Here is a 23,840-nt window from a genome sequence, read left to right as displayed (position 1 = left end):
TGAAACCCACCTTCAAAGGGTGCACACAAAGAGGAGGAGAGGTTCATGCTCAGACGTTTTCACTGGTGATGTTTCCTTGGCTATGGGGCATTTGAGATTGGAGCTCTCTGCCTGTAGCTGCACCTTCCATCCTTGCATACTTTCAGCTGTAGCTTGTTGTTACTTTCCCTCCCACTAACCCCCTGCAGAAATGAGATCCTCTCTTCTTTTCTCTACACCAGATGGACAGCCCAAAAAGGTTCGGAAGGTGCCTCCTGGACTCCCTTCCTCGGTAAGTGGCAGGAGCATTGTCCCTGCAGGAATCTCTGTTCCTTCATCCCCTGGGTGTCCCTGCTCTCTGCCATGAGAGCTGCAGCTCCAGCCACCCCCAGCATCGAGGGCTTGGATTTTAGTACAGTGGGGCAGGGTTTTCCCAGCTTCCTGTGATGGAGGAATGGGGAAGCACTGTGGGACTGCAATACCAGCACGTTAATAGGAGAGAAGGAGCTTCAGTGCTTCCCATGTGGAGCAGCCACTGGTGGCATCTCCCCATCTGGAGCCCAGACTCGCCAAAGCACCTCCTGCCCTTGCTGGCTCTTGTCTTTTTGACGTTATGTCGTGGAGTAAAATGTAATCCTTGGTGTGCTCACATTTCACTCCAGAAGGGAAACCAAAGCAGTTGGAAGGCGGGCAGGGAGCTGGGGCTGCTCCAGGTGTGTGCGCTGCCTGGGCTGTTTTATAGGAAAGCCTGTAGGAATATGTTAGCCATGCTCCTGCGGCTGTTACAGGGGAATAAACTGAACAATGTCTTTGTGGCTGGAAGTAATGGGATCTCCAGGAAAGCTAATTGGAGCGGGCTGGAGGGTTCCTGCAGGCCTGCGTCTGGCTGCATTCCTCACCGGAGCCTTTGCGTGCTTGCAGGGGGACGGGCAGCCTCTGTCCCACAGGCAAGTGGAGCCCAGGCTGGGGCAGTGCTGGGGACCCAAGTGTGCCACAGCACCCGCTGCCAGTGCTGATGTGATGCGTCCATTCCACAGGGAACACCCGTGTGTGTCCATCCGGCATGGGGGACGTCTTGTGCTGTGGTGTTCACTTGCTGGTAGCACAAAGCCTGGTCTGCAAGCTCTACAACAGGCTCTGCCTTAGGAAATGGACACAGGAGGCAGACAGTGGATCCAGGCTGAGAGAGCTGGGCTGGGGCAGCCTGGACAAGAGAAGGCTCCTGAAGGGGAGACCTGAGAGCAGCTCCAGTGCCTAAAGGGGCTGCAGGAAACCTGGAGAGGGGCTTGGGATAAGGGCCAAAGCTGATGAGCTTTAAGGGCCCTTCCAACCCAAACCATTCCATGATTCTGTGAGACCCTGAGATGCTGATGTTCGGAGGATGGAGAGAGAGGAAGGCACCGAGGATGTGCCAGGTTGGGCTTGCAGACTGGAGGGTGGTGATGGGTTCACGCAGACCCACCTCATGCAGAAGTGCCTCCAGTCTGCAGTGCTGAGCTGCTTCAAGAGTCTGTTTGAACAGGGAAAACCTGCTTGAAGCAGAATCCCTATCATCACTGTGTCGAGATTCACTGTGAATTGTGGAGCTCTTAAACCCCAGTTGATGTGTGGGGAAAACATCCCTCCCAACAAATGGCCCTTGTTTGGCCTCAGGTTTCAAAGGCCATGGGAAGCACTGCCCCTTGTCCTGGCTGTGCCCTCAAGGGCCCCAGTTCTAACAGCAACAACCACTCTGCCAAAACTCAGCCCATTGCATGTTGGAGCCACCGCTTCCACACTGGCTTTTCCAGCTCAGGAAGCATTGGCTCTCACCTCAGCCACCCCCTGACCACAGGGCAGGGTATGGGGCTGCTTCTTCCCTCTGCCCTCTGTTTGCTTCTTGGTTTGTGTTTGAACTTCCACACCTGGGGAGAGAAATCCTCACGGATGCAGCTAGGGAAGTGTGGATCAGAGCTGTTGGCCTCAAAGGCAGCAGATCAAAGGCTCTTTCTTGTCCCCCTTGCCTGCGTAGGAGCCTGCCCTGTGTTATCACTGGACCCTATGCAAAGAAATAGGTTAATCAGCATCTTCTTAAAATAAAGTGTTTTAATGTGTAATTCCCTGGCTGCTTGGAAGAACTCACCAAGGTCAGTGGCTGGAATAGTTGAGGGAGGCAGAAATGGGGGTGACTGTGCCAGAGTCACCAAGAGGCACTAATGGTGTGAGATGGATAAAGAGGAATGATGAAATCCCAGCCTGGTTTGGGTTGGAAGGGACCTCAAAGCTCCTCCAGCTCCAACCCCAACCCCTTCCACTGGAGCAGCTGCTCCAAGCCCCTGTGTCCAACCTGGCCTTGAGCACTGCCAGGGATGGGGCAGCCACAGCTTCTCTGGGCACCCTGTGCCAGCGCCTCAGCACCCTCCCAGGGAACAGCTTCTGCCTAAGAGCTCAGCTCAGTCTCCCCTCGGCCAGGGTTAGCCTGGGAACCCCCAACCTGCTCTCCACTCTGCTTCAAATCCCAGCCTGCTTCATCCATTTAAACAAGAAAACCAGGGAAGGGAGGGGGGATGGAGGATGCTGCAGAGCCCTGCGGATCCATCCCGGAGCTGGGGCTGCTCCAGCCGCTCTCTCGCCGTGCTGGCAGCTCCAAGTGGAGGAAATGACCTCACCTGGAGGTCCCTGAGGCTGCTGCCAGAGCTGGGGCGCGCGGTGGGGAGCAGGGACCTGGCGCTGGTGATTTACCACTTCCTGCAGCCTCTGGCCTCCCAACGCACGCACGTGGGGCTGGGGATGCTCCTCGCTTGGTGTCGGGAAGAGCTAAGGTGGCTTTTGGCAGCCTGCTCCGCACCGAGCAGGGAAATGAAGGCTTTGGAGAGGCCCAGAGGCTGCTGCTGGGGTGAAAGCTGCCCCTTCCTCCCGCATCCAACAGGAGATGGGGGAAGGAGCAGGGGTAATGGAGATAACACAGCAAAGCAGCTCCCGAGCGGTTTGCAGCCCCGTTTCACTCATCCCTGCTGTTTTATTCCCCTCATTCTCTGGATGTATGCAATGGATGTGGCCCCCCCTGCTCCAGCACAGCTGCCTTGCGCGCTGGCCGGCAGCCAGGCACTGGCAGATGGCGCGGGGCTATTAGATGTGCTCCAGTCGATTCCCGGTCCCAGCTCCCGCCATTTAATCAAATTATAGGAAAAGGCAATTTACTGGAGTCTTCTTTGCGGCCTCCTCCATTCCCTTGCTCTCCTCAGCCACACGTGGTGTCCACGTGCAGCTCCCCCGAGCGCTGCCCTACACTGGGGCACAAGGGCCAGGGGATGTGGATTTGCTTCCTTGAGCAAGGGATGGAGGCAGCTGCCAGCGTCTGTCAGGATTTTCCCTTCCCCCTCTCTTTATTCCATAGAATCCCAGCCTGGTTTGGGTTGAAGGGACCTTAAAGCTCCTCCAGCTCCAACCCCTGCCAGGGCAGGGACCCCTTCCACTGGAGCAGCTGCTCCAAGCCCCTGTGTCCAACCTGGCCTTGAGCACTGCCAGGGATGGGGCAGCCACAGCTTCTCTGGGCACCCTGTGCCAGCGCCTCAGCACCCTCACAGGGAACAGCTTCTGCCTAAGAGCTCAGCTCAGTCTCCCCTCAGGCAGGTTCAAGCCATTCCCCTTGGCCTGTCCCTACATCCCTTGTCCCAAGCCCCTCTCCAGCTTTCCTGCAGCCCCTTTAGGCACTGGAGCTGCTCTCAGGTCTCCCCTTCTCTTGTCCAGGCTGCCCCAGCCCAGCTCTCTCAGCCTGGCTCCAGAGCAGAGCTGCTCCAGCCCTCGCAGCAGCTCCATGGCCTCCTCTGGCACAGCAGAGAGGCAGGATCCCCTCCCTGAGCTGCTGCACAGGCAGAAATTGCACTTTCTTTCCCGTATTTCACACATTTCCCTGTAGCTCTGATGCCCACAAGTTGCCTTCATCTCTATGGAGCACCCTGGTTTCAACCACCCGCTGCCAAAAGATGCTCAGTGCGATGGGCAGGGATTGGCCTTGGGGGGCTCTCTGTACACCCCCAGTTTCAAGGGAAGCTGCTCTAAGAAGCAGGAACCTGAGCTGCCAGGGGAAAAAGAAGTGATGTATTGAAGTGCAACTGCTGGTGCTTTTCAGAGCTTGTTTTCTGTTGCACCAGCACCAAGAAGGAATTCTTGGTGTTCTGAGCAGTTACAGTAATAGAGGACAATTCTGCCCCTTCTTGCTGGGTGAGGACATCAGCTCACAGGGATCTGGTAGGGTGTGGGGAAAGAGAAACTGAGGGCAGGTTTCCTTTGCAGAGAGTTGTATCTTCCAGGCAGAGCGATGCTTTCGTGGGTATTTAAGTTTAAAAACCCAAAAGCCACTAGTTGTGGTTTCAGAATGAATCAGTGGGGATGAAAATAAGGTGTACAGAAGTTGTTGTGTCATTTTGAGGGGCATTTCAGTTTCTTTGCCTGCTGGATTTCTGCTTTTTGCGCTGGCACAAGGTGATTTTCAGGAAGAGCTTTCGAGGGTGGTGGATTTAGAAGGAAAACTGACCCAGAGAAGCTGTGGCTGCCCCATCCCTGGCAGTGCTCAAGGCCAGGTTGGACACAGGGGCTTGGAGCAGCTGCTCCAGTGGAAGGGGTCCCTGCCTGTGGCAGGGGTTGGAGCTGGAGGAGCTTTAAGGTCCCTCCCAACCCAGACCAGGCTGGGATTCAGTGAAAACAAAAAGGCCTTTCAAGGACCGCTCAGGCCTCACCTTCCCTTGTGCCTCAGTTTCCCCTTGAGTCAGAGGCTGATTTCTGTGAAGTTGAGCAGGACTGTGAGGGTTGAGCAGGACTGACTCCGTCCCCATAGGGAGGATGTGGGGCCATGGAGTGGCCAGGCTCTTCTCTTCAACCTCTTTGCTGCTCTGCAGGTGTATCCATCGAACTCAGGTGATGACTACAGCAGGGATACAGCTGGATATACTCCCTCGAAACCTCCCAGCACTGTGTATCCCGGAGCCTTTTATATGGCAGGTGAGTTATTAACAACCCCATTGTCCTGCAAGCTGGACAGAGCAGGGGCTGCCAGGCCCATTATGGATGACAGGGAGAGCGTGTGAGATGGAGGGAGTTTGGGGCAGGAGAGTGCATGAGATCCAGAGGAACCCTGAAGTGGCTTGGATCTGCTCAATAGGTGATGCTCAGATGCGATGGGGACAGATGCAGCCCTGCAGCCTGGGCTGCCATCCCCCTGCATGGGCTGTGGAACACTTGCAGCATCTCTGCCTTGCTCAGCTCTGCTTTTCCTTCCAGACGGGCTCCATAACTCAGCAGACCTGTGGAGCTCTCCGGGTGCAATGAGCCAGTCGAGTTACGGTGCCATGCTGGGCAGCTCCTCCTCCCCACTCCCACCAGCCAGCGGCTTCAACAGTTTACACCAGCACGAGCGCATGGTAACGGGTCCCCACATTGCTCCCTTAGCCAGCCAGTGACAATGGGTCCCCTTGTCCTGGAGCTGTCAGCTCCAGGTGGCTGCCCACAGGGAGGACTGGGGTCCTGGCCTGGATGCTGATGCCTTTTGGGGCTCTGACCCTTTTCCCCCATCTCTGCCAGAACTACCAGCTTCATTCAGGAGAGGTTAATGGTGGGCTCCCCTCTGTGTCTGGCTTCTCCTCTGCCTCCACGCCATACGGTGTCTCCAGTCACACGCCTCCCATCAGTGGCACGGACAGCATGATGGGTACGTACGAATGGCCCTGGGCTGTGTGGTGCTCCTCAGCATGATCCCCCCTTCTCCACTGCCATGCAGAGGCTTAAGGGGCAGATCTAAAGTCTTGTGCACACCTCTGAGGCTGTGATAGCTGTGTCTGATGGATGCACACACTTATTTCATGCCCTTTTTAACCCTGCATGAGGTTACTGCTTGAGGAAGAGGCACAGCGAGGTTACTGCTGCTGGGTACCTGGGCAGGCAGTAGCAGGGAGACAGGGTTGAGGGTTTCCACCTGGCATGGTGGATCTGGGAGGAGACCAGGATCTGGGACATTCCCTCCCGGAGGTGCCATGGCTGAAGTGAGTGGTGGGGTTTGCCACCTGCGTTGTGGAGAGGCAGGGGAACGTGTGAAGCTGTTCATCTGCATCCAGCCTGGGAGCGTTTGTGTTGTGTTTGGATACCATGTTAAACCCCCGAGTGCTTTCATCTCTAACCCTGCTGAACCTGTTACAAAACCTGTTACTGGAATGAATTCCTGTTCCCTAGGAAATGAAGATCCTGACCTTGATTTGTAGAGACCCTCTTGTTTAGAGGAGGGAAAGCAGGTTTGGGATTGTAGGAATTTAAGATGTCCCATGAAGAATGGGCCGTGGTGCAGCAGAAGCATCGCTGTTGGTGCCATGACACCTTCATGCACCTTTAACAGCATCTTATAAAGATGTTCCTGCATCTGGGAAGGCTGCTGGGGGGGGAGGGTGCCCTCTCCTGGGCTGCTCTGAGCCGGGAATCCCTTTCATTTCCAAGCAAAGCAGTAAGCCTCAGAGCTGGTGAGCCCAGAGAAGGCCTTGTACAGGTGCCTTGTTCTGGCAGCCTGGCAGTGACATCTGTGTCCTCTCTCAACAGGTAACAGAGGAACCACAGCTGGGAGCTCAGGAGATGCGCTCGGGAAGGCACTAGCTTCAGTAAGAGCTTCTGCAGCCCCTTGGCCCCATCCCTGCTTTGTTGCAGCACTGCACCTTCCCTCTGTAAGAGGGAGCCTGTAGGCAGCAGGCAACATGGAGACATGGAAAGGTTTGGGTGGATGCATCCCAAACAAACCTGCCAGCCTCTCTGGGGAGGGTTTTCCCCCCTCAGTGTGCTGCCATCCTGAGGCCTGGGGCTTTGCAATACCCCTTTTTGGCAGATGGGGAAACTGAGGCACAGGATGCTGTGGTGGCCCTGCCCATGAGCCAGCTCTGTGGCCATCCAGCCTGGTGCTGGTCTGGTCAGATCCTACATGACCCTCCTACCAGGACTTGCAAGTGCCAGTAGTGCTGGGCCTGCATGTGTGGATTCAAACTGGAGGGCACTGATCCCACTGGGCTCTCAGAGCTTGGGGTTGCCTCTGTCCTGCTCAATGCAGGGTCCTTTGTTTCTGTACCCTGCAGTGATTTCCTGGGGCTCTTGCTTTCCTCCAAGGTGGGACCCAAAGAGCAGAGGCTGGAGCTGTGTAGTGGGGACAGAGGCCCTGGCTCTCCTGGGGGAGGTGTGGGTATGGGAATGGGCTGCCCCCAGTGGTCCTGGCTGTGCCTGGTTTGGGGAGGGCTGAGCCATGGCAGGGTGGGTGCTGCTGACCAGGTCCTGCTTCTCTCACTCCAGATTTACTCCCCGGATCACTCTAGCAATAACTTCTCCTCAAACCCCTCCACACCGGTCGGCTCCCCTCAGGGCCTTGCAGGTAGGTGAAAACCACTGAGTTTTACACAAAGGGGATGTGAGGTTTGCTTTCAAGAGGTCCATGGCTGTGCACTGCCCCGAGCAGCCCCAGACCCTCATCAAAGACACTTGGGGCAATCTTACCAAGTCCACTTCAGTTTTAAACGTAGGGGAGTGATGATGAAGGACAAGCAGGCATGAAGATGCTCTTTAAATGGCCCTGTGAAGCCACATGTCTGTCTGCTTTAGTGGATTTGAGCTTTCCCCCTTTCTGGGGCCAAGCAGTCCCTGCCTGCAGTGAATGGCTGTGCCTGTACAGCATTTTGCCTCTATATAAGGGGCAGGCTCTGCTTGAGTTAAAGCATTGCTGCCACCCAAGGGGACTTGCTCCTACCCTGTCCCAAGCATCCTGTCTTGGATGGTTCATCCCTGGTTTCATCTGCCATGGGAGGAGAGCAGTGAGAAGTGAGAAGCAGCCAACGGATGAAAGCCCATCTCTGCTCCCATCTGGTGGCAGAGGTCTCCTTTCAGCCCAGTGCATGGGGTATGCAGCAGCATCACCCCAAGGCTGCTGCTCCCAGCAAGCACAGCATCTGTGCTGGCTGAACTTCCTCACACCAAGAAACCTTTGGAGGTCTGAAGGCCCAAGCTCAGTGTCCTGCTGATGCAGAGCACAAATGAGCCCGCTGTGGTGGCCTCATGGTGGCCCATGGGTGCCACTCGTGCCATGGTGGCCAGCTCCCAGCATGGTGGCCCAGCTCCCAGCACCATCTAGTGGCAGCTGTGCCCCATCCCATGCTCTCCCTGTTTCTTCCCAGGCACATCTCAGTGGTCACGAGCAAGCGGACAGGGTGCCTTATCTCCCAGCTACGAAGGGAGCCTCCACACTTTAGTAAGTGTTGCCTAAAGATCTGTCTTCTCCTTTTCTGTTCCATCCCTTGTGTGCCTGGTAAGGACTTGGGTAAGAGGAAGATGGTTACTTGATAGATGGACACATGGTCGGAAGCAGCTGAGCAGAGCTGGGCACTGCAACAGAGTTGGATGCTGTGGGTCTGGCCCAGCTGCATAGATTTCTGTCTGGTTTTTGCCTCCCTTTCCTGAGCAGTTACAGGATCATAAAATCATGGAATGGTTTATGTTGGAAGGGACCTTAAAGCTCCTCCAGCTCCAACCCCTGCCACAGGCAGGGACCCCTTCCACTGGAGCAGCTGCTCCAAGCCCCTGTGTCCAACCTGGCCTTGAGCACTGCCAGGGATGGGGCAGCCACAGCTTCTCTGGGCACCCTGTGCCAGCGCCTCAGCACCCTCACAGGGAAGAGCTTCTGCCTAAGAGCTCAGCTCAGTCTCCCCTCTCTTGGGCAGGTTCAAGCCATTCCCCTTGGCCTGTCCCTCCAGGCCCTTGTCCCAAGCCCCTCTCCAGGTTTCCTGCAGCCCCTTTAGGCCCTGGAGCTGCTCTCAGGTCTCCCCTTCAGGAGCCTTCTCCAGGCTGAACAACGCCAATTCCACTTGTGTGACCCCTTGTGCCTTTTAGGGGATGCCACTGACTCCCCCAGGGGTTATTTCTCCCCTGCCTTGCAGTAGCTGAGGGCATGACTGCCACCAGCATACACAGCTGTAGTGGGCTGCTGGCTTTACAGGCATTGACATAGCTGTGTATCTCTGTCCTGTCCTTCAAGCAAAACAAAATGGAAGACAGGTTGGATGAAGCCATCCACGTGCTGAGGAATCACGCTGTGGGCCAGACAGCCACCATGCCAAGCAACCATGGGGACATGCACGGGCTACTGGGCTCAGCACCAGCCCACAGTGCCACCGTGGGCAGCCTGAGCCAGGCCTTCCCGGCCTCAGTCATGGCTCTGGGGAACAGGCACCCAAATCTGGTAAGTGTGGAAGCATCAGGGCAGCTGGCAGGGACATGCTGGGGACCTGTGTGGCGCGGTGCCTGCATCCAGAGGAGTCAGAAGATCAAAGTGGTTTGGGTTGGAAGGGACCTTAAAGCTCATCCAGGCAGAGACCCCTTCCACTGGAGCAGCTTCACTGTGCTTCACCAAGCACAGTGATGGCTCTCAGGCACAAGCTCCCCCATAGGATCTGGTGCAGGGCAGGGCACAGGTATAGAGAGCCAGGTATTGCCAGGACTTCTCAGCTGGAAACCATTCAGGCTGGCACCACGTCCTTCTGTGTGCATGGAGAGTGCTGATGCGTGATGGCTCATTCGGGCTCTGTGGAGCACGACAGGTCCTGAGTGCTTTGAGCCCATGGATGCTGGGGTCCCTGCCTTGCTGGGTCCCTGGGGTCCCTGTTGTCCAGAGGCTGTTGACCACAGGAGAGCTGGTTTCCTACTGCAGCAAACAGTAACACATCTGCAGTCCCTCTAAAGAACCAGATGTGCTTCCCTCCTGAGCTCCCCAGACTCAGCTACTGAGTAAGGGGGAGGCAGCACTGATGGGGTCTCTCTGGTTGGTCCAGCTCACCTGCAGTGCCCCTGCCATGGAGCAGGTTGGCTCTTCCCTCCTGCATGCCCCAGCATAGGCGCTCGGAGTGGCTGTGCCCATCCCCACTGGCCCTGATGCTTCCCCCCTCTCAAGGCTTGCTCTGCTTGTTCTGCTGTAGGTGGGAGGAGGTCACCCCGAAGATGGGTTGTCCAGCAACCCCAACCTGCTCCACAACCACGTTACGCTTCCATCACAACCCAGCTCCCTCCCTGACCTCAACAGGCAGCAGGATACGTACAGTGGTAAGGCAGTTCTGCTCACATGCATGCCTGGGGCTTGCCTGCCATGAGGGAGATTCAGGTCCCCCCCAGCAGCCTGGGGCAGGGAGGGGGGGGGTGATGGATGCTCTTGCAAGGCTGGTGCTTCTTTGCAGCATCCGCAGGGCTGTTCCTGCCTTAAGCCTTTTCCAGAAGTTTAGCCTAAGTGTTCCTGTCCCTTCTGCCAGCTCTGGGTGCATGGAGCCACTGGGTCCTGCTCTGCTGAGCGAGGTTGCACCTGGAAGATGGGGAGGAGAAGAGCAGGGAGTGGTGGCAGGGCAGAGCCAGCACCCCTCTAACTCCTCTTCCTGCAGACCAGCAATGCAGGATGAGGCTGGGAGGCCACATGCTGGTGCTGCAGTGCAACAGGAGCAGGGCCTGGGGATCCCCCCAGTCCTCTGTGTGGGTCAGGCTCCACCAACCTTCCATGTGTGGCTCTGCTTCCTCAGCAGGCTTGTCAGGGGGGCTGGGGCGAAGCAGTGTCTCCTCGGGAACCAGCGAAATAAAGAGGGAAGAGAAGGAGGATGAGGAGAACACGTCGGTGGCAGATAACTCGGAAGAGGAGAAGAAGGAGCTGAAACCCTCCAGGAACAGAACAAGGTGCTCTTTGAACAGGTCTCTCCCTTCACTTACACGTAACCAGGCTGGGAGCATTTGGGCTGGGGTCCAGCCATAGTGACCCCTGGGCACTGGGCTCAGCCCGGTGTGGCCAGGGATCATCCTATGGCACAGACCCACCAGCCTTTGCCCACCACAGGAGCCTTGAGTGTCCTCACACAGAGATGGCCCAGCCTGGGAGAAGGGCCCTGCCATCCTTTGCTGCTGGCCTCCATCCCCGTGGCCTCAGGGCTTCCTCGTGCTCCTAAAGCAGAGGGCTTGTGCCTTTACCCACACGAGCTGCACTCACTGCGTGGTCTCTTGGAGCTTTGCTTGTGGCCATGCATGGAAAGGACTGGAAGGGACTGAACGCTCAACTGCCCTCAGCCAGGGGCTGGGAAGCTTTTGACCTCCTCCCTGCCTCTGGTCATCTCCACTGTTTGCTCTGGGCTCCTGTATCCTCTGTCACATCCAGTCAGGTATGTGGCAGTGGAGCAGGTTGAGTCTTTCCTGCGTGCTGGCTTCTCTGCAACCTCACCATCAGCTCGGAGACCTCACCAGCCCCGCTCCTCCACCCTGCAGCCACCTCCTGGCCTGGAGGCAGAGGGCTGCAGCTTAGGACACCAGTGTTGCCCCTTACACTTTATCCAAGCCACCTTACAAGCTGCCAGCACCAAGCTCAGACCTTAGTCGCTTTGTGGTTTCTTTCTGTGTTGTTTAAAACCAAACACACCCCCAAACAGAGGCAGAAGAAGAACCTGAATGGCTTCTGTGTACAGACCCTGTGTCAGAGCACGCATGGGGTGCAGTGCTCCCGGCTCCTGGGGCTCGGTGTCTCGGTGCCTCGGATGTGTGTTTCTTTTCTGTGAGTTGACCAGTGCTGAGAGTGCACGCGAGGAATGTCCCTGTCTCGTTCTTATTTTAAACCATTAGTCAAGATGAGGATGAGGAGGACGATCTTCTTCCCCCAGAGCAAAAAGCCGAGAGAGAGAGAGAAAGGAGGGTCGCCAATAATGCCCGTGAGCGCCTGCGGGTCCGGGACATCAACGAGGCCTTTAAAGAGCTCGGACGCATGTGCCAACTCCACCTAAACAGCGAAAAACCGCAGACCAAACTGCTAATCCTCCACCAGGCCGTATCAGTCATACTGAACCTGGAGCAACAAGTTAGAGGTCAGTGAGGGTCCCGGAGTGGTGATATTTGACGTATCTGATCGGCACGGGGCTGTCTGTCTGTCTCCTGTGACACATGTGCTCTGGTGCCTTGCACTGTCTCTCTGCCCTGTGGTCTTGGGTTCTCCAGGCTGTCAATGTCCTTTTTTTTACCTCTTTTTTTGGTTTCTTTGGTTGTTTTCATGATTTGGTTTTTAACCTGGTTTGGATTCCTGCTCCATTCTCTCCTTCACCCCCCGCTGCGTGTGCTGCATGCCAGGCCCCGCAGGGGTACCCGCAGCATCCTCGCTCTCCTGCAGCAAGGTGTTTGGTTCAGCTGCTTGGCCGGCAAAATGAGGGAATACAACAAAAACCCACACATTTCGCACAGGGGATGCAGATCTGATGCCTCTGCTCCAAGCACAGAGCCTGGCTCTGCTCCCAGCAGCGGGCAGTGCCCCATCCCTGCTGGCCAGCCCAGCACAGGGCTCTGCACTCCCAGCCCCATGGCTGTGGGCACCCAGGAACACCTCGCTGGAGCCATGGAGGGGCAGTGGGATGGAGACACTTCCCTCCTTCCCTCCCTCTTTTTCTTTTCCTTTTTTTCCTTTCCCCTTTCCTTTTCCCTTTCCCCCTTTCCTTTCTCCTTCCCTCTTTCCCTTTCCTTTCTTTCCCTTTCCTTCTTCCTTCCCTCTCTTTCCTCCGTTTCCTCCCTTCTTTTCTCTCCCTTTTCTCTCTCTTCCTTCCCTTCCCTCCTTCCCTCTCCTCCCTTCCTCTGTCCTTCCCACTTGTGCATCCCCCTCAGCCACCAGTGCTTCCCCATGTCCCAGTGGGAGGGGAAGCAGAAGGCTTTGGCTTCCCACTCCGGAGGCCTTTGCTGCTTGGTTCCTGCATCCTGCAGTGCATGCTCATGCTCCCGTGGCAGGTTAACCCCCTTTCTCTCTGCAGAGGCTGTTGTAACACCATCGCTGGTTTGTGCCTGGCTGTGCTCCTCTCTGCTGGCCTCTGCTGTTGCATTGATGTTGGAGTCCTTTGTGCCTCTCTTCAGTTTGTAATTTTTTTGCCTTTCATAACATGAATATTTTTTCCTGTCTCTTTATTTATTTCTTTTTATTTTTTTTAGTAATTCCCCTTCCTTTTGCTTTTTGTTGGTTCCCAGTTTTTATTTCTCAGCTCTGTTCTTTCCGATCTCCTACAGACAGTCCCCAGCCGTGACCTCTCGGGGGTCCCACTCTCTACCTTCTACTTGCTGCTTGCGGAGTGAGGCAGGAGCCACGGGGCGGTGGGGGGCAAGGGGCAGGCAGAGTTGGCACCGTGTTCACTTTGGTCTCCCACGCTTGTCCCTTTTTAAACCCTTCCTGGGGGGAAGCGAGCTGAGTCCCGCACGCTGCTGCCGCAGGCCTTGGTGCAGGCAGCTTTGGCCTTCAGGCTGCTTCGTAGGAGGGAAGTCAAGTCCCACATCCCCTCCTGCGTTGTTGCTGTGGAATTCAGGTCATTGGGTCCCAGCTGGGGCTGCCAGGATCCTCCTCGTGTCGTCAGTCACTAACAGGGAAGGAAGGGAAAGGTTGTTGTAGGGGGCCAGGCAGGACAGTGCCCCCTTTGAGCAGGCTGCACGTTCACTGTACATCCTTATAACCTGGAGGACATAACTTGGATAGAACAAGGGGTGATGGTTTTTAAACTGGAAGAGGGAGATTCAGGCTGGATATGAGGAAGAAATTCTTTACAATGAGGGTGGTAAAACACTGGCATAGTTTGCACAGAGAGATGATGGATGCCCCATCACCGGAGACATGCAAGGCCAGGCTGGATGTGGTGCTGGGCAACCTGATCTAGGTGAAGATGTCTCTGCTCATTGCAGGAGGATTGGGCTGGATGAGCTTTGAAGGTTCCATCCAACCCAGACTCTTCTGTGTGACCCTGCAGGGGCCATGCAAACCACCTGCTGGTGCCAGGGAGACGGCCCCATCCTGCTCTGCTGCTGCTGGAGCTGTGTCCCTGCTGAGAGGAGCCATCAGCCAGGCTTCCAAGCATCCTGGACATGCTGGCGAGAAGGTGGCAGTGAGGAGGGGATGCAGGCAGGGACAAGACAGCATGGAGAGGATGCAGGCATTGACAGTGGGCAGCCTCCTGTCCCATGTAGGCAGACATTTGCCTGGGGAGCCCTCGCTCCCCATTCACACACTTGGGACCATCTGAAGGCTCTGACTCTTTGGTGAAGGCTCATCCCCACGTGGCTCCCCTGGAGCCGAAAGCCATGCTCTGTCCCAGTGCCAGGTCTCACCCACGGACCCTCCTCAGATAGGGGTGTTTCCTGCAACAGTTTTTGCTCTGGGGGAGAAGGTCGTCTGTACCCTAAACTGGGGTGTGCAGGGGATGGGCTGCAGGCCAGGCTACCCTTTAAGATGCTGCCAGCACAACTCTGCCTTTGCCCTCCCAATCCCTGCCTGTTTAGGGCACCCCTGGAGTGCTGCCAGTGGTGGAGGCTCTCCCAGAGCTCCTGGAAAAGAAAATCAGCCCCTTCCAGCTTGTTTTTGCTGGGTTGAAGGATCTGGATTCAGTGTCTGCATGTGACTGATGCCCAGCAGCAGCTGGAGCACTTGGATCTGGCCCCTACTGCTGCGCCCATAAGAAGGTCTGGGTCTGGCTGCTCAAAGCACCTTCATTGGCACAGGGTGCCCAGAGAAGCTGTGGCTGCCCCATCCCTGGCAGTGCTCAAGGCCAGGTTGGACACAGGGGCTTGGAGCAGCTGCTCCAGTGGAAGGGGTCCCTGCCCATGGCAGGGGTTGGAGCTGGAGGAGCTTTAAGGTCCCTTCCAATCCAAACCATTCCATAATTTAGCCACAGATGTGATTTTTGAAGGCAATCTTACAAACAGAGATTTGCTTTCTGCCAAAAAGCCTTTCCTTGGGAGATGGAACCTGATGGTTTTGGCTGAGGAACCCACCCTGAACTTTGTGTTTTCAGCCAAAACCGAACAGGAAGGCAAAGCTGTGTGGAGAGAGTGGGGGTGCTGATACCGCATCCCCTGCCCGCTCTCCCCCTGGCAGCACCCCGTGCTGGCAGCACCTTGCTGTGGCTCACAGAGGCAACACGCAGCCCCAATAGCCTGGAGTGCTCCAGGGAGTGCCCAAGACGAATTGGCTTTGCAGAGTGAGGCTGTTTGAGCCGTTTGCAGTGGACACCAGCAGCACTACCAGCACGGCAACATAGAGCCCCCTCCTCGCTACCACCCCCCTGACTAATCCCTGTGGTGCTATGAACCCAGCAGTACAGACGAGGCCTTGTCACTGGAGGACAAAGATCTGAGGGACCGGGAGAGGAGAATGGCCAATAACGCCAGGGAAAGGGTGCGTGTGCGGGACATTAACGAGGCCTTTAAGGAACTGGGACGCATGTGTCAGATGCACTTAAAAACGGACAAAGCACAGACCAAACTGATCATCCTACAGCAAGCGGTGCAGGTCATTCTGGGCCTGGAGCAGCAAGTACGAGGTATGGTAACAGCTGCAGGTGCCTTTCGGGGCCTCTCTCTTCCCCCCTCCATGTCTCTGCGTGTGCGTCCATCTCTGTTGGGACTCCTGCTTTCCGTGCGAGGTTGTGTTGAGCTTTCCAAAGCCCTGGCCCGGGGTGGATTCAAGGCCGCCCTCTTGGCCATCCCCCTTTCCTGCTTGATGGGAATTTGGCATCTGCATCCTGTTAAGCAGCTTTGGAAAACTCAGGCCTCAACTCTGAGAGCTGGCTTGGGGTTCTCTCTAAGCAAGCACATGTTTAAATGGGCATGGTGTCTGAGCTGGGTCTGGGGTTCTGCTTTACCAGGGGTCTGGCCAAGTTACTGCAGCCACTGCAAGGAGCAGCAGGCAAAGAGCAGCTCGCACTGAGGTGGTTTCCTCGCATGGTCCCGTCTGTCTGTCCTGGGACTCTGTCCTTGCTCTCTCTTTTGGATGCTGCTGCCACGTGTGATGCTATAGCACAAACTGAGGTTGCTTCATTCCCTCCCTCCCTCCTTCCCTTGATGTTTTTTGGCATAGAGCGCAATCTGAACCCTAAAGCAGCCTGCTTGAAGCGTCGGGAAGAAGAGAAAGTGTCCGGAGTAGTAGGAGATCCCCAGATGACACTTTCAGCTTCACATCCTGGTCTAGGAGATGGTCACAACCCTGTTGGACACATGTAAAGGTATCATCCCTCACCCGGTGATCCCAGCACCCCACGAGCCGGTGTCCTTCCTAATTTACTTCCAGTAAATGACTTGCATTTGCTTGTCTGGGGAGACCCAAAGCCTGTGCACCGTGAGAGAGGTGCAGCCCTGTAGCTGAGACAGAGAGATTTGATGCTTGCGCTACCCTGGGTGAGCTCAGCCTTGCTCTGTCCCTCCCAGCCCTGCCCCACTTGGCTTCTGGAAACCAGCAGCTCCTTTTCCTAGGGAACCTATGGAAGGGAATGAGCAGATCCCAGAAATGCCATGAAAGACACAGAAGGTGAAATTCTTCCAGCGAGACCATGGCAGACGCAGGCTTTCTGCTGACCCCATTTCTAAGGGAAGCCTGTACTTGGCCAAGATTAACTGCCCCTATTTGGCCTCAGGGGTGCAGGGATGTCTGGCGGTGATTGAGGAGATCAGGAGCTTGCAGCACCAGCACACCCTAGAGCACATGGCACCAGGCTGAGTGGTGCAGGTGACATGCTGGAGGGATGGGATGCCATCCAGAGGGACTTGGACAAGCTCGAGAAGTGAGCCCATGTGAACCTTATGAGGTTCAACAAGGCCAAGTGCAGGGTACTGCATCTGGGCTGGCTATCAACACAGGCTGGGGGATGAAGGGAGGGAGAAGGACTTGGGGATACTGGTGAATGAAAGAGTGGACATGTGCAGGCAATGTGCACTTGTGGCTGCATCCCCAGAGCATGAGCAGCAGCTTGAGGAAGGGGATTCTCCCCCTCTGCTGCCTTCTGGCAAGACCCCTTCTGCAGTCCTGACCCAGCTTTGGAGTCCTCAGTACCCAAAGGACATGGACTTGTTGGAGACGGTCCAGAGAAGAGCCACAGGGGGTTGGAACTGGATGAGCTTTAAGGTCCCTTCCAACCCAAACCAGTCTGGGATTCTTTGACATCCCCTGCAGCTGCCCTGGAAAGGCAAAAGCCAAAGCCAGTTTCTTGGCAGTGCAGTGAGTTCATGTCTGAGCTCTGCTGCAGCCACATCAAGCATTGGGGCTGACCTCTGCAGAGACAAGGCTGCAGCAGGAGGCCTTGAGCTTGAGGAGCAGTTTTCTTCCCACTTGGGTTTCTCTCACTTCAGCCTTTTGGGGTTTTTCTTTGCAGATCTGTTTCTTCTTCTGGATCCAGAGATCTGTAGGAAGAAAACCCTCGGGGGGACCTGCAACCTTCTCGACCCATAAACTTTAGTCCTGCTAACACTGACACACGTGGACGGATCCTGGCGTGACGTAAGGGGTGGAAAACACCCACCTTGTCAAAAGCAAACAAAACAAAAATTGCCTTAAGTATAAAGTGCAGACCAGTCAATACATATCACTCAGTTAGGAGGGGGTGGCGTGGTCTCTTGGCTTGTTCGCAAGCAGCCAGCAGCAAACTTGTGCCTAAGCTTGATATTTCTTTTTTAAAATGAAAAAAAAGAACATTAGTTATGAGATTTTTTTTGTATGTAGAACAAATAGCGATGCCTTTGGGTTGGTTTTTTTGGGTTTTTTTAGCTTCTTTTGCATATGTTTTGTAAGCAACGAAAATAATTCTTTTTTTTTGTATAAAAAAACAAAAAAAGTCTTGTACCCCACATGCTTTTCTGCTGCTGTTTCTATAGTTAATGTTGCATCTTTAGAATCAACCAGAATAGTAAAATTGTATTAAGAGAGACTGGATATAAAGAGAGGAATTCTCACATTCGGCTCTGCAAGCCACTAAAAGCGAATGTAGCCACAGCAAGGGGATGTTCGTCCTTGCTTGGCTTGGACCTTCCATTAGACAGAAACAAACTCATGGGCTGAAGTCTCTTTGCTTTTGGCCACTTCTGAGATGGGAGAAGGAAGTTAAACAGCAAAGCCGGTTGCAGCAGCATCCCTCAGCCGTGCTCCTGCTCCTTCTGGGAGGTGACCAAGGGCCATTGAGGGTCTCTGCAAGATTTGCTTTCCTCCTGGAGCATCCCGGAGGCTGCAATCCCACCCGGGAGAGGAGGTGCCCCACAGCCCACCCAGGACATCGTGAGGGAGCAGGCCTGTGGAAGAGAACCAAGAGAATGGGATGCTTCCAAGGTAAGCAAAGAAGCAACACAGAGGCAAGAGGAAAGCCGTGGCCGGAGGGAAGCGCTCCTTGCCCCTGCATCGAAGCAAACGCCTGCTCCAAGAGGTGCTTCCTGGGGCAGTGCAAAGCAAAGATGAACTGAACAGAGCTGGAGAACTGGGAAGAGGCCAAGGTGGATGGAGCGAAGGCAGCAGCAGGACACGGTGCCAGCAGCCTTGCAGCAGCCGGAGCTGTGGATGCTGGCAGCAGGCAGGGGAGCAGCGACCTGGCTGTGCGCTCACTCCAGCCCTCAGCAAGCCAGGACCAGCAGCAGGATCCGCTGCAGTGTCTCCCCTCACTGGAGCCACCTCATCAGAGGGGCAGAACACTGCAGGCTTGTGGTGAGGGGTGGTTTCATACCCCACTTTCCCCACTGTTGTATCTCCAGTCCAGTCCAACTGGAGGCAGCCTCAGCTCAGCATGCTGCCTGGTTTGCCGTAGGGATGCAAAGTGGGGTCCTCATTCTGTGCTGGAAAGGAGGGGAACATGCTCCAGCAGCCAAGCCAACGATTCCTTCACTCCAAGGGCTTCCCAGTGTCACTTCTGACCACTCCAGTGTGCTCAGCAGGAGGAAGACCCTTAGTGTGCCTGGCGGTGCAGGAGCAAATGAAGAGATGCTCAGTGGTACTGAGCTGTTGGTAGCCATTCTGGAGTTGGCAATGGAAAAGCATCCAATGGAAATTTATTCTTGGTTCTTCCCTCTCCTTCCCCTTCTGAAGCATTTTGTGCCCAGTTCTTTCCAGCTCTGCAGATGGACAGGGTTAACTCCGGGGGGAACATGTTAATTCCCATCTCAGAGGTGGCCCACGACATGTCAGGGGGGCATGGGAACAGCAAGACCTGCAGCAGCAGGGCCCATCTCTCCCCTCTGCCTCTCTGGCTTGTGCTCCTGGGAAAGCTGTATTGCATTGGCACAGGGAAAGATTAGGACTGGCACACAAGATGAAGTCCTACAGCACTTTCCAGTAATCCCAGGCTTTGGTGTAACCTCCTGGTTATACCTCCTCTGTGCTCATTGCTATGCTTTGTGCTCCAGCAAAACCTGCCAGAAGTGCTCAGGACATTGATCATCTCCCACCTACACCTGGGCTCAGCCTCTGTAGCATCCCTCCACATGCTGCCCCTGGCACTGCAGTGTCCACCCTAGCTCTGAGGCTTCCAGGTGCTCCTGGCTTTCCCAGCCTACAGCCTGCTGCTCCCACCATTGCTTCTGTGTGGTGAGACCTGAGACCACAGCAGCCTCCAGCTCCAGGAAGGCTGGGAGGGTCAGTGGCTGTGGTCCCTGCAGCCCAGGACCCTGCGTTCTTCTCACCTGTGTCAACAGATGTGCTTCAGCCTAATGAACTCATCAGGTTACAACACTCTTCCCTCCCTTGGGTCCTTCTGCCTGCTGAAGCAGTGGGCAGTGTGAGGTGGATGAGGTTTTCTTCCATGGCTGACAGCATTCCCCTATGGAGCAGGTCCCTTGCAGTACCAGCCATGTCTTCCTGAAGCATCCTGCCATGTTGGGTTGAAGCAAGTAAAACGTGCAGGGGGGAGACAGTGTCCCTCTGCAGCCAGGTCTGGATGCTCAGACAACCCCCATTCATGCCCTGGGCTAGGAACTGGAGACTCACTGGCTGCTCTCTGCTTCATCCCATTGCCCTTTCGTAAGGATGGTGCTGAGGCCATTGGCATGCTCTGCTCAGGATGTTCTGCTGCTTCAGTGCCACTGCTCCAGGACCAGGGAGGGATGGAGCAATGTCCCAGCCCTGGCAAGCTTGAAACTATACAAAAGCAAAAGAAGTGCTTCCCCAACACTTGGGCTTTGCAACAAGAGTTTGAGGTGATGGTCATGTCATGTACAGCTGCATTGGAGAGCGGCTGTAGGCAAGAAAAACCTGGAAACTCAACACAATTGGAAATATGAGAAGATTGATGATTTGTTCAACTCCTTCCTCCTGGCTGATGCTCTGCAAACCTGGGGGGCTCCTGATGAGACAGCCTTTCCCACCATCCCTGCACCATCAGGCACTGCAAGAGCTGGGGCTTTTCATTTAGGTGGTTTAGATGCTGTTTCCTTGACAGCAAAAGCAGCTTTAGGTCCTCAAACAGAAACCCTCCTCAGTGCCAGGGTTTGGAGGAGATCTTGATTGCTCCAGCAGGGACTGGTAATGCCCAGAAGCTGCCTCAGTGGCATCTCTGCTCTTCAGGTGCCCAGGGAGCAACTGTGGAATGCAGCAAGGAAAAACTCCTTTGGCTTGCCAGTGGGTTTGGCTCAGTGTGAATGTGGGGCCTGTTGTGATGATGGGGAATGTGGCTTCTCTGACAGTGAGCACTGTTGGGTGCTGTCCTCAAAATGCCACCAGGCCAGCCCTGAAATACCAGCCTGTTGAAAGGAGGCTCTCATCTTTAGGTGTCATGGGCAGAGCGGGCCAGGGTCTGTGCCATCTACAGATCACTTTTGTCCCTATCCCTGCTTCTCTGCCTGTCTGCATGTCCCTCACAAGGGGAGGTGACAGGCTGCAGAGCAGCATTTACTGTTCTGCTTCCTCTCTCAGCCTTACCTGCATGAGTTCTCCTGGGCTCTGTGCCCCTCATCAATGGGGGCCACAAACCACACACACACCCCAAGGCTTCCTTCCTCAGGGAGGAAATCAGACAGCACAACTGGGGTCCTGGGGGTACAGCTTCCATGGAAAGCTGCTTGTGTGGCACCTACCCTTGGTTTGGCCTGTGACCCACCAGTCAAAGCATCTGGCCTGGCTTGAGTGGAGCTCCAGCTCTTTACCCCTCTCTGCTCCCTGCTTTTCCAGCTTGCACTAGGTATCCTACAGAGAGGTGTGTTGGCAGGAGGGACAGGACCTGGGGACATCCGGATCCTGCTCTGTGCCACTCTAGGTTTGCACTGAGAACAAGAGCAGTGCCTGGGCTGATGGTTTGCATGCATTCATCCTGCATCTGGCTGTCAGTAGCAGGTCCATGCCAGCCCCAGGCAGTGGTGTCAACTTGCTGCCCCTTCCCTGTGCACCATCCCTGCAGGGCCAGGGGGCTGGATGCTTTGCAGTCAGGGGGTTTTACCCTCTCCAGTAGAGAAATGCAGACGTGTGATGTGAAACATCCCCAGGGGTGAGTTCAGGGAAGGGGTTTTTCCCTCAGCCCTGTGTCAGTGCTGAGCTGGGTTCCTGGAGGCTTGGCACCCCCTGCCTGGGAGTGATTGAACAGGGAGGAAAGAGGCAGGCTGGCATTCCCCCAGGGGTCTGCAGTTCCAGGTTCAGTGCAGAAGCTGCTTGCAAAGGTCCTCTGTGTCTCACACATGAACCCACTGAAGCCAGCAGAACCCTGGGCTCTTGCTGTGCCATTCAGCACATCCTGCCCCTTGGCAGGTGGGAAGGGGCCTTTGGAAAACCCCAATCCCCTGCACCCCTCAGCCTTGCTGCCATGGGGAGCCCTTGCAGGCCCTGCTGGGTGCTGTGCTGGTGACTGTGGCTTGGGGTGTCAGAACAGAGCTGAAAACGGGGAGGTGAAGCAAAGCTGGTACTGGAGTTGGGCCAGGATGAGCCTCAGCCCCCAGGGTGCAGTGCTGGCTCACCTGAAGCAAGCCTGGCCACTGGATTCCCCTGTTCTGCTCAACACCAGCAATAGCAAGACCTGTTTTCTGTACCATAGGCTTGCACAAGGTCTTTGCCCTGTTATATCCTATGCAACTCCCTCTCCTCTCCCCTGGGGCTCTCCAGATCCCATCCCAGCCCCTTCTTTCTGCTCTTGTCCATGACTGCTGCGTTCCTGCTCCCTGCTGCTCTTTGGGTCCAGCTTCATTTCTAGCAGCTCCAAAAGCATTTCAAGGCCTGTGCCCTGGAGCTGGAAGGGGGTAAAGAAGGGGTGAGACCATAGGAACATCCCTTCCAACTTATGCTGCGGGAGCTCAGCACTGAATTGGAGAGGGCAAGGCCTGGTCCTAGGGCTCCTCCATGCACCCTTCACCCTCCTGTGCCTTCTGCTCAATACTTGGTGGCTCAGTGCCAGCATCCTTCATCTCCCACCATCTCCCCCAGTACCCCTTGAATGGAGAAGCTGTGTCCCACCCTGTTACTGCCCAGCTCTACAGACTGCTCTGGGAATGCCTGAGCCTTGGGCTTGGCTTGGCTGGTCTTCCTTCAGCCTCCCCAAGCCTGAAGGTGTGCTTTCCTTCCTCCTATGCATCCCAGTGGCTGCAGCCAGCACCTCCAAGCTGTTTCCCTTCATGCACAGGCACCGTGGGTTCCTTCACAGTGAGGCAGGACCATGCCACCACCTGGGGCAGCAGCTTGAGGATTCAGGAGGTGGATGCTGTGGGTCGCTCCCATGGCGTGGCTGCGTCTCCTTGGCCTTGGGGCTGGTGTGGGGGGACCCGGTGCTCTGCTCAGAGGTTTGATCTTCAACTCACCCCTCCTGGAGGATCAGCACTGCAGTGCCTTTGCCTGTGGGACTCCTGCATGAGCCGAGCATGGAGGGGGGGCTCTGGTGAGGACAGTGCAGGCTGCAGGTGTCCTTTCTGCCAAACCTTGTGTGTGCCTCTTGCCCCCATCCCCTGGGGATGCAAGAGGCAGCCCCTGCCGTGCATCTCCAGGCTGGGGTTTCTGTTCCTCTGCTTTTGTACACCTTGGGTCTTGCAGGACCCACCATGGGCCAGCCAAGCACCCACCAAGCTAGAAGGAGAGGGAATAAAACCCCCTCCCTGTCCCATCTTGGTACAGTGCAGGAGAGCAAAGGGCTTTGTGCCTCAGCATGGGGCGTCCCGGACCCCGAGGCCTTTCGCTGAAGAGCATCCCCAGGCTGTGCCCATGGGAGCTGTGGATCTCCCCATGGCAGCGAGCTGGGGACACCACGGGTCCCCCTTCCCGGTGCTACGTCTTCCCAAATCACTTGAAACCCACCAGCCTTTGAGCCCAGCCACGTGCCTGGACCGGGCAGGAAATTACCCCTTAGCTCTGGAGGGCTCAGTGGGGAAACGGAAGTGTTCCTGGGTTGCTCTTTCATTCTATTTTTGTAGGACAGGGGATGGGAGATCCCTGCAGAAGTCGTTTATTATTCACCCCATAGAGAGTTTTGGGGTGGTTTTGAGGGGTTTTTACCCTTCAAAACCACCCAAAACTGGTCCTTGCTTTTGATGTTTATGCTGCCTACCTGTAAATCCAGATGTACTTAAGTGGCTGAAATCCTTGTCCTTAAATCAGATACACATTATAGTTTTGAACTATATATATAGTAAATATATATATATATATGCCTAACCCAGCAAAAAAAAATTAAAGGAAAAAAAAAGGGTCTTTGGGGGTGGGAAAATGTCCTTCGAAATGAATCACAATTGGGGGATAAAATTGTGTTTCTGAGTGCCTCAAGATATGAATTGTTTTCATTTTTTTAAATAATTTTATACAAGTGTCCAAACAGCTGGCTGGATTATTGGGAATTTTGAAATAATCCTAACTTTTTTAAAGTAGACTTGGAGAACTGTCCTGTATATAACAGTAATGTAGCAATAAATGTGACCTTTTATAACAATAGCCCTTACCTTCTTCTCCTTCTGGCCCGTGTCTTTCAGCTGTTGCACACCTGCGACTGAAAAGGTGTAATAGAGGCTGTACCTTGGCCTAAGAAGAAAGAGAAGACACTGCAGGTTTCCAGCCCCTGAGCACTCACTTTGTGTTCCTGGGTGCTGGGCATGGGTCTGAGCTCCCCACATCACCCCAGGGC

The 23,840-nt window shown here is 55.3% G+C and overlaps 1 protein-coding gene across 13 annotated transcripts in view; it reads left to right on the top strand.

Annotated features, from left to right (window-relative positions):
* The window catches only part of TCF3 (transcription factor 3), a 68,970-nt gene extending 45,320 nt beyond the window's left edge, over nucleotides 1–23,650 (top strand). For 4 of the 13 annotated variants that reach the window (XM_034070964.1, XM_034070962.1, XM_034070971.1 and 1 more), the window contains 13 exons: nucleotides 222–271; nucleotides 4,857–4,959; nucleotides 5,239–5,378; nucleotides 5,539–5,665; nucleotides 6,541–6,599; nucleotides 7,276–7,354; nucleotides 8,151–8,224; nucleotides 9,008–9,211; nucleotides 9,945–10,068; nucleotides 10,533–10,683; nucleotides 11,614–11,852; nucleotides 15,863–16,007; nucleotides 17,151–23,650. In XM_034070964.1, coding sequence (XP_033926855.1) covers nucleotides 222–271; nucleotides 4,857–4,959; nucleotides 5,239–5,378; nucleotides 5,539–5,665; nucleotides 6,541–6,599; nucleotides 7,276–7,354; nucleotides 8,151–8,224; nucleotides 9,008–9,211; nucleotides 9,945–10,068; nucleotides 10,533–10,683; nucleotides 11,614–11,852; nucleotides 15,863–16,005 — 1,493 coding nt within the window. In that variant the 3' untranslated portion in view covers nucleotides 16,006–16,007; nucleotides 17,151–23,650. Of the gene's footprint in view, nucleotides 1–221; nucleotides 272–4,856; nucleotides 4,960–5,238; nucleotides 5,379–5,538; nucleotides 5,666–6,540; nucleotides 6,600–7,275; nucleotides 7,355–8,150; nucleotides 8,225–9,007; nucleotides 9,212–9,944; nucleotides 10,069–10,532; nucleotides 10,684–11,613; nucleotides 11,853–15,099; nucleotides 15,327–15,862; nucleotides 16,008–17,150 lie in introns of all 13 variants that reach the window. The other 9 variants (XM_034070965.1, XM_034070963.1, XM_034070972.1 and 6 more) reach the window with 7 other exon arrangements.
* The last annotated feature ends 190 nt before the right edge of the window (nucleotides 23,651–23,840 follow it).

This window comes from Melopsittacus undulatus, chromosome 19 (genome assembly GCF_012275295.1).
Source record: "Melopsittacus undulatus isolate bMelUnd1 chromosome 19, bMelUnd1.mat.Z, whole genome shotgun sequence".
Taxonomy (NCBI): domain Eukaryota; kingdom Metazoa; phylum Chordata; class Aves; order Psittaciformes; family Psittaculidae; genus Melopsittacus; species Melopsittacus undulatus.
Note: the sequence above shows the minus strand (reverse complement) of the source record. Positions and strands in the feature narration are given on the sequence as shown.